We start from the raw sequence: 9717 nt of genomic DNA on the forward strand, positions 1-9717 counted from the left end.
TTCAAGATATCCAAAAGAAAGGGAAAAAAAATATATGTGTAACTCAATCAGCAACTGTACCTTGTGGTTATTTTTGGCTAAATAAATAAACACACAAACACACAGCTAGAAACCTCCAAATCATCATACTTAACTATTGTGGGATTTTGTGCAATAGGATGACTGTCATTCATAAAACAGCAGGAAGAAACATTAAAAAAAATCAGAATTTTGGTGCATTAAAATGACTATAAGATTTGGAGTGGAAGCACCTGAGCTTACATCCCAGCTTTGTCATTTGCTATCTGTGTGACCTTGAGGAAGTCCCTTGATCTCTTTGGTTCTCAATTTTCTCATTTAAAAAATGAAGGGGTAAGATCTGAGAGCCTCTAATATACCTTCCAATACTAAAGCTGTGTGATGTCTGGAAAGCTCTCGAATAAATGATAAGCTGACCTGCACTTAAAATTGGTCAGAAATACTAATGAACTGAACTGAAAATGGTATTATTTAATTGGTTATTATAAATCATCTCCTAAATGAATGGGAATGATTGTATATTAAAGGATTCTAAAATGTGATTATTATGACTCAGGAAAAAATTATATAATAACAGCAAATCCCTCTTAAATTTGGGTCCACTAAGGTGATAAGTGATCATGACTCAGAAGAGTTGAAAATCAAATAGGAATAAATTGCAGCAAAATCATAAAACAATTCTAATTACCCTGTACATTTAAAAAACCAAGGGGAAAAAAAAAGGCTTTTTAAGAGATTATTGAGTTATGAAAAGAGCTGATCCTAGTGTTCTTAAGGAGCAAATGAGGGGCAGCTAGGTGTAGCAATGAATAGAGCACAGGCACTGGAGTCAGGAGGACTTGAGTTCAAATGTGGCCTCAGACACTTAATATTTACTAGCCATATGACCTTGGGCAAGACACTTAACCCCAATTGACCTTCAAAAAAAAAAGCAAAAAAAAAAAGGGGAAGAAATGAGAAGTAAAGAAAGAAGAGAAGAAAGGAAGCTCAATTCACCCCTTGAGACGAAAGAAAGATATTCAATATATGTGTGTGTGCGTGTATGTGTGTGGTGGGGGGGAGGGTTACTCCATTTAGAACTTCAAATTGCCTTGTTTAAATACAAAATTCCATTCTCATAGGATGCGTTTATTTTTTGAATAGATTTGCTTCGTCTCAAGGGGTGAAATGAGTATCACTGTTTAAGACAAGTCATAGTTCCTTTTGCATTTGAACTAAAATTTGTGTCTAGGCTTACAGTGGACTTGGATCAACTTTATCTCAGGCACAACTTTTCAAACGTCTAAAACTTCAGGCTCACTGGGGCTTGGACTTTGATCTGATTTGCTTAATACCCTCTGTTCTGTGAGGTGCAACCTTATCCAGGATATCTGGATCCCCATCAGAAGAAATTAGCCTTGTACTTGATACATGGAGGTTGTTTTGTGTTTGCATTTATTTAGTGCCTATGATTTTCCTAGATCATTAAAACGTTTGACGAATGAGGAAGGCAGGAGTAAAAAAAAAAATATTTTAGGAAAGAGAAGGACTGGACTGGATTTTAGCACATGCTAAAAAATGAATTTGGAAAAGGGGCAACGAGTATTGCTAGATTACATAGATACAAAGAAGCGTGCTACACATTAGCACTGACTTCCAGGGTCTTTAGTCATGCCTTTTTTTGAAGAAATAAGGGGTAAGAAATGGGGAAAGGAGGGGATACGAGGGAGCACGAAACAAAACAAAAGTGATCATATCAAATAAAATCAAATAGGAAAGAAGGGGAAGAGGGAGATATGGAGAAAATGGAAAGTGACTCTTGCAATATGGGGTCCCTGATGTCTGGTAACATTTAGAAAATTAAATTCCTTCAGGGAGCGGCAGGGGGTGTAATAGTGATACTGCGATTAAAAAGTGGGCCTTGAAAACCAGACGATTAGATGTCAAGCCTTTGCCTCGGGCTAGTCCCTTGACCTCTCAGTGAAGCCAGAGGCAGTGAAATGAGAACTAGATTTGGCATCAAAACACAAGCTCCAATCTAGGTCCCATCACGTACTGGCTGTGGGACCTCAGGTAATTTACTTAATTCGTAGACCTCAGTTTCTTCATCTGGTAAAATGAGATGATTGAACTCGATTATCCCTAATGACCTCTATAGCTCCAAATCAATCGTCCTACATTCAAAAACCATTTCTGATCTACATGACTGCCGCCCCCTACAATAAAAGGGCAACGCCCACGCCCTCCGCCGCCCCTGGCAAAAACGGGAAAAAAGAAAAAATTCTATAGACTATCATTGCATCTAACCGTGACTCACTAGCTATGCTTCCGTACCTACAGAAGTGTTAGGCACAAGTTATCCAATCGCAAAAGAAGAGGTTTGCCCTGAAAACACCATCTACAGAAACATTCAGGTTGCACGTGTCTTAGCTTGGGCATCCCACGTCCCGAAGCGTATCTCTGTGGCTATGCGGAGACACGATTGGTCTAGTGAAAAGTCTCTTCCCGAGTGTAGACACTGTTGAGGGGACCCAGCCATGGGGAAAGGATAGAAAGTAGCAACCAGACACAAAACTTAGAGCTGCTTTTCGAAACACTCCCTTGAAAAAAGAAAATCTTGATGCAAGGCGTTATTGACACCCGGAGAATTACATTCCGGGTGTAAGGGTAGATTTCTGATGCAGGGTCCTGGAGAAAGAACAATTGAAAACGCGAGTTGGCCAACACGCTTCAGCAGCGGCAGGGGCCGGGAATCGCTGGGGCTCTGGCGCCCTCTCCTGGCCTATCTTCGTCTGTGCCGACTCTCAAACTTTTCAATTTTTTTTCTGGGTCAACTCCGTTTCCTCCCAAGACCAAGATCTCAGTGCCTTAAAATAAATAAATAAATACATACATAATTTAAAAATCCTATTATCTTTGGTTTCACTCACACATCAGTGGGCTACAGCTGGGGTTATTGTAAGGTCCATTTTCTCTCTCTAACATGATTTTAATGACTCGCAGGACGGGAGGGGACAGGTTGCAGCATCATGACATTTTTAATTAAAGCACGACTTTTGCAGAAAGTGGGAGGCAGGAAGATGGGAGCAACCAAATGACAAGGCGCGGAGACTTTCCCAGCAAACCGGCTTCAGGGTCATTTTCCGGAGAGGGATGATTTCAAAAGATAAAATACATCTCAGCACGTGCCCTCAAGGGCAAATCCTAAAGACTGAATTGCTACAGCCCCGTTTCCCTCCGTGCAGGGCGCCTCCAGTCTTCACCAGGGCTAATCCAGCCGCGAGCCCTGCAATTCTCTTCCTGCCTGTCTTTCCAGTTTAGGAAGCCAGGCTGGGCCGGACTGACCTTGGCAACACAGTTGCAAAGTCTGCTACTGCCAAAATTCGAGAAGAAAGGAGAGCAAATAGCAAACTTTGTTGATGATTTCTTTCAGTCCCTTTTCCTGTTTTTGTTGTTGTTGTTGTTGTTTGTTTGATTGTTTAGTCCCACTAGGCGTTCCAGAGGAGTCGGGGGGAGGGAGAAAAGTTGATCAGAGTTGAACCACATCACAGCTCTGTAAAAACATCTTAATAGCAAGTTCTGGGGTAGGGTAAGGAAGAAGACCCCAACTCAAACAGGGACGGAGCTGTCTAGCTGGGGGCTGAAGGGTCAAGCTGTGTATCCTCTACATATGTCTATTTTTTCAAAACATTTTTTTATTAGGAAAGCTATACCAGACGCATCATCACTATACAATGATTAAACATTACCTTTACAATTGATAGTCACTGGAATTACATAATAAATATATGCACATTTGTTTCTGAACCTTTGTGAGAAAAACATTAAAAGTGCTTCCTACAAAGCTGTTAGTGATATATTTATATTTATATATATATACCCAGTTGCTTTTTATATTTTATATATATATATATCTATTTATATATATATGTATATAAGAAAGTGCGGATGTTCTCCAAAGAATCTTGGCATCAGGATGAAGTCAAAAAGAAGTTGCTTATCCCAAGTGCGCCATGGGTGGGCCTCTCAGGTTCTATGGGATTTGGCCTGGGATGGGTTTGGGATTCGGGCAGGGTGGCAATGAAAGGCAGAGGGACAAAAGCTGAGTGGGGACGGCCGAATGCTTAGGAAGGTAATGTATAGGCGTATTGGAAGGGTAATGAGTAAATGCTTCTGTGTGCGTGTATTTACGTGCGTGCGCGCGGCTGTACGCGCGGGGTCGCGCCCGCGGAGACGAGGCGGCAAAGGGAGGAGGGGTGGGAATCTGGAGCTGTGCGTATGTAAAAGAGACAAGAGAGTGAGAACATTCGAGCAAGACCCGTCCCCTCCCTCCCCCTCTGCATGCAGCAAACTGCATTGTTAATACATGTACAGAAATCTGCGCCATGATGGACAAGAAGAGAGAAAGCCCCAAAGGCCAAGCTTATTTTTTTTCTTTCCCTTCCCCACAAACCAAAAGGGAAAAAAAAAGTTATTAAAAAAAAAAAAAAACACATAGAATTTTACTTAATTAGGATCAGTACAAAGATCCCAGATAATATACCTTTAACATGGCACAGTCAAAAGTCTCAAGTTTCAGTATAAAAAATAATGATTGATAACATTTGCTGGCAAAATTCTGCAAAGGCACTTCATTGATTAATGATCTGAGTATGACCCGTCCTCCAAAACACATCTGGGAGGGTAAGAGCATACATCTGTATTCTCTAGTTATCATGCGGATTTTGTTTTGTTGGGGACGGGGCAGGGTCTGAGCAAGAAAAGGACTGACTCATTAGAACCGGGTGGAAATCGGGGAAAAGATATATTTCTTTTTTTTTTCTTTTCCTTTTGAAAAAAAAAGCGCTAAACCTTTTAAATTTTATTATTATTATATTATTATTATTATTCTTTCCGTTAGAACCTATAGGTTGTCTTCTCCAGAACTTCGAGGTAATCCGGCTTGGTTTGGAGTTTGGCCCTTAACTCGAGGTATTCGCTTTTTTGGGTTTGGGGGTCTGTGAAGCCCTTTCCAGCCGAGAACAGAAGGGTTTCTTTGAGTCTGGCGTCCTGCTGTAAGTCAGGATATTGCATGCCAGGAGGGTGGACGTGCAGCTCCTTTAACTTGGGCACTGTACCATAGAGACAGTCCACGAAGCCCACCGTACAAGGGGTTGGCTGGGGTCTCTCTCGGTCAAGCAGAATGCTGCCGGAACCACAGCCTCCCCCCGGGGGAAAAAGCACCACCCCTCCATTCTTTTCGTGGTGCCGGAACCCAGCCAAGTCCCCCCCAGTGCCTCCCACAACCCCTGCCACCCCACTTCCTGCTGGGTGGTGAGGGTGGGGGTGGGGGTGAGGGTGATTCATGGTCACTATGGTGTTGAGTTGGGAGCTGGACACCGCCAGGGTCCACTCCTTCTCCTTCTCCAGCAAGGTCCGGTAGTTACTGTTAGTCTCCTTGGCTGTCTCAGGGAATTGCTCCCCGCCCAGGAGCTCGCCCATTCCCGGGGGCTGTGTCCCGGAACCCCCCCTCTCAGAACCCCCAGCCTCCGGGCCTGCCACCACCGTGGAGGCCTCCTCCTCTTCCCGGGGCTTGTAAATTGGGTTGTTACACATTTGGGTCACTGGGTGGGGGATGTAGTCGTAGACGTGACCCACGGGGGGCGGTTTTTCCGGGGAGGGGTGGCTGGGCCGACTCCCACCCCCGCCACCCCCGCTCCCACCCCCACCCCCTCCGCCATCCTCAAAAAGGCGGTGGCATTGCATCTGTATCCCGGTGAGATCCACTCCCTCCTGACGTTTGCGAAATGGCAGCTTCTTCCGACGCCTCCTCAGCACGAAGGCGAAGAGGCCCGCAGCAATGAAGACAGCTGAGAAGAAGAGGACAAGCAGGCTGAGAATCAGCACGGAGAGGGGCACGGCGCCCCCCGGGGGGGCGAACTCATATGGTGAGGCGCCGGTGGGACCGCCGGCGGGGTGGAGCTCGCCAGGCGCGGCGGCGGAGGCTCCGGCGGGCGCCAGGTGCACCATCTCTGGGCACAGGACTTCCAGCTCCACGGTGCGCACGTCGCGGTGGGTGAGGTTCTCCGGGCTCCCGCAGAGCACGTCTCCTACCACGCTCACCGAACTGATGGTCTCGATCCACTGCTTGAGGGGGACTAGGTCGCAGGTGCAGTCCCAGGGGTTCTCGTTGAGGTCGATCTGCACAATGGCGTTAAGGTGCTCCAGAACGCCGGCCACTGGAAGGTAGAGGAAGTAATTCTTGCGCAGGTTGAGCCGGGCCAAGGAGGTGCCAGCGAAGGCGTCGGTAGGCAGCGTCCTCAGCAGGTTATTGTTGAGAAACAGCAGTTTCAGGTTGGGCATGAGGCTGAAGGCTGCTGGCTGGATCTCTCGGATGACATTGAACTCGAAGTACAGATAGTGCAGGCTTTGGAGGCCTCGGAACATGCCTGGTGTTAGCCGCTCGATGTCATTTCCGTTCAGGAAGAGACTCTTCAGGTTGGGCAGGTTGATGAAGGCCCCGTCCTGGACGTAAGATATCCGATTGTTCCCCAGGTGCAAGAGATCCAGTGATGAGAAATTCCAAAAATCCGAGCGGTAGATCTTCTGAATCAAGTTACTGCTCAGGTACAGTTTCTTGGCATTCAGGGGCCTCGGAAGAAGTTCTGAGATGTTATTGAACCCTCGCTCTTTGCAGTTTACTGTCAAGCCCAGATCATTAATATGCAAGCTGCAGATACACCCGGTTGGGCAGATGATGGGAATTGGGGGTCTGGTCTGATAAGCAGCAATAGGGGGTTGGTTTGGCCCAGGGTACAGGCCTCTGGATGTTGGGGGTGGTTTAGGTGTCCGGGGTTGCTTCGTGGGTTTGGGCTGTTTGTTGGAAGCTTTGTATTCAACAGAAGATGCTGTGAAATGGACAGAGGACAACATGGAGGAGGGCTTAGTAGGCCATGCATTCTCCTTGCTGGATGACAACTGAGGAATCCCCAAGCTGGCCTCCACCTCTGAATCAGAGAGCAGGGGACAGAGTTCAGTCTTCTTGATTTCTCTCAAGTCCTTCCCATGAAAGTGGAAGGGGGTCTCACATGTAATATCTCCAACCAGGGCCGTATATGGGATTCGTTCAAGCCAGCTCTTCAATTGCACAATTTCACAGGTACAATTCCAGGGGTTTTCCTCTAGCTGGATCTCCATCAAGCTCCTACCAATATGGTCCAACATTCCTTTATAAGAAAGAACTTTTAACCGATTTCCCCTAAGGTCCAAATGAGTCAAAGAGACAGCCTTAAATAAATTGGTAGGAAGCATGGGGATGAGGTTGTCATTCAGGATTAGAACCCTCAATTTGCTCAGGTTCCGAAAGGCCCCACTCTCAATCCTTTTAATGACATTGTAATCTGCCTGCAGATATTCTAGACTTTCCAAACCCAGGAAAGTGTCATTTCTGAAGATGTCCAGTTTATTCTCATGGAGATACAGTCTCTTTAAAACCTTGAGGCCATTGAAGGCCCCTGTCTGAATGTCCTGCAAAGCATTGTTCCCAAGGTTAATAGACACAGCATTGTTTAAATGAACAAAACTGTTCGTGTACAATTTCCTCATGGAATTCCTTTGCAGGTAGAGTTTAAAAGGTCTGGACCAGAACTCAGTAATTTGACTAATATTTGTAAATCCTTTACTGTCACAATGGATATGGAAAATACTTTCTTTCACTTCACAGTAACATGGATCAAAGCACGGTTCATCTATTTCCTCTGAGTCCTCTATCAAGGGAATAGGTGTAGTCCATCCTAGGGCAATTGTGCTTAAAAGAATTATCCACAGCATCCTTCCTTTCTGGAGAGTTTCAGCCATGGGAGGTTTCATCACTCACTGCTGATCAAACTGCAAGAGAAATAAAAATGTTTTTTTTTTTTCTTTTAGCATTTAGTCATAATGCACTATTTTAAAATAAACTCCTACATGCGGGGCTTTTTATGAGCATGAGCCTTATGGAAAGTTCAGCCATTGTTAAGCCAGTGTTCAAAACAAACCCAAGCTAGGTTCAAAGTTCCGAGAATGCCCTATATTTTGGATTTGAGAGACACTAAAATGTTTCATCATGAGTTACCCTTTGCCTCAACCTATGCCACTTCTAGTAAATGGCTTCTCACCAAAGCAGTTTTTTTGTTCCCCTGTATAGCAAACAGAAATATGAGAGTCAAACAGTTCACTTTGATGCAGAGGCAGAATCCATATTATTAAGCTGTATTAGAAATTAGAGAGTTTCTTCGTATCCCCACCTCCCATACCCATCACAGCTCTGCCCCGAGAAGTAGGAAATATCAGGAGCTTCTATGAAAAGTCCAAATAAAAACCTGATGGTAATACAGTTTATTGAAATGTAAGTCTACACACATACACATACATACACACACACAACTCCCCAAAGTTATCCTAGATGGTGCAGTAAAATGATCTGAGACCATGTCATTCTATTTCTTGACTGGAATGTGCAAAGATGGATTGATATCCCTGGAAGACTTAAGGATTTTCTTGAGAAAATATTACAGCATACTTGATAAAAGATGATGGGCAGCCACACAAAGCCCCATCTACCTCCCCCTACCCCAAAAAGAAAAACACCCCTTGAAGAGTATGCAGGTGTTAATTAAACAAACATTGTCCACATCTTTGCTTGCTTAAAGCCTTTAGAAATAATTAGTCTTTCCAGAGCACATGCCCATGGAATTGTCAGGTCCAAGGAGAGTGACAATTGAAGGCTACTGAATATGAGACTTATCTGTGCATTGAATAGCTCTAAGACCCCAGCTTGGATTATGGTATCTTTGCCCTATGATAAACCAAGAGATCCAGTGAAAAGCTGGGGGTGGGGGGTGGGCAGTGAGATGAGAGGAGAGAAGGAGGGGGCTTTTGAGAGACAGATGGGGAGTAAAAGTAATGAGAAAAACCTTGGCACTTACCTGGGGATAAATGGGCTATCACACTGTATACATTTCAAAAGAAAACTATTCTCCAATTTAAAAAAAGAATGCAATGTATTGTGCTAATACACAGCTCCTTCCTACGTGGCCCTCCTTTTCCTTCCCTAGATATCATATAATGTAAAGGAATGTCTACATGAATAAATTATAATAATGCAGTTTATTTGATTGTCCTTCCCAGGGTCCTGAATTAGCGATCTGGTATGGATGGCCATTTATTCTATCATGAGAAATAATTTTTTAATAAAGATGCTTTTTGGCATATCTATCTTACCCACATACATGGCATAAAGGGGTATATTATCAATTTGGCTTATAACTTAGAGATTGAGAGATGGATTTATAAGGAAAATAGGAAAAAATGGATTCAATTTGCATTAGATAATGCATACAGATGCATGGAAAGGTGGGTCCATGAGAAACAGGAGCACACTTTGTGCAAATAACCACTTAAAAAATACATTTACAGTAAAAGAAAAGAAAGAGAGTCAATTGCAGTATCAATCAGTTATCTTAGTTTTCCTTGCAAAATAATGAAATTTAATTAATATTTTCTGTTATTAGATCAGGATCAAATCTCATTTTCTCTCTACTGAGATTTCTGAAATTTAGGGGGGGGGGTCGCAACACCAGAAGTATTTGACTTACCTGTTTTGAAGGAAAAAAAATTTTTTTAGCACATCTGAAAAAAACAACCCTGGAGTTTAAGGATTCTCTCTCATCTCTCTCTCTCTCTCTCTCTCTCTCTCTCTCT

General features: G+C 43.9%; 1 protein-coding gene across 4 annotated transcripts in view; it reads right to left on the reverse strand.

The window, feature by feature from the left end:
* Window positions 1-4478: 4478 nt before the first annotated feature.
* Window positions 4479-9717, reverse strand: part of SLITRK3 (SLIT and NTRK like family member 3) — an 18330-nt gene continuing 13091 nt past the window's right edge. For all 4 annotated transcript variants that reach the window (XM_069083527.1, XM_069083528.1, XM_069083525.1 and 1 more), the window contains one exon: window positions 4479-7863. In XM_069083527.1, the coding sequence (XP_068939628.1) occupies window positions 4894-7845 (2952 nt within the window). In that variant the 5' untranslated portion in view covers window positions 7846-7863 and the 3' untranslated portion in view covers window positions 4479-4893. The remainder of the gene's footprint in view (window positions 7864-9717) is intronic.

Source organism: Petaurus breviceps, unplaced genomic scaffold (genome assembly GCF_028583685.1).
Source record: "Petaurus breviceps papuanus isolate PSGF00001 unplaced genomic scaffold, PetGlider_PUasm1.0 173, whole genome shotgun sequence".
Lineage (NCBI taxonomy): Eukaryota > Metazoa > Chordata > Mammalia > Diprotodontia > Petauridae > Petaurus > Petaurus breviceps.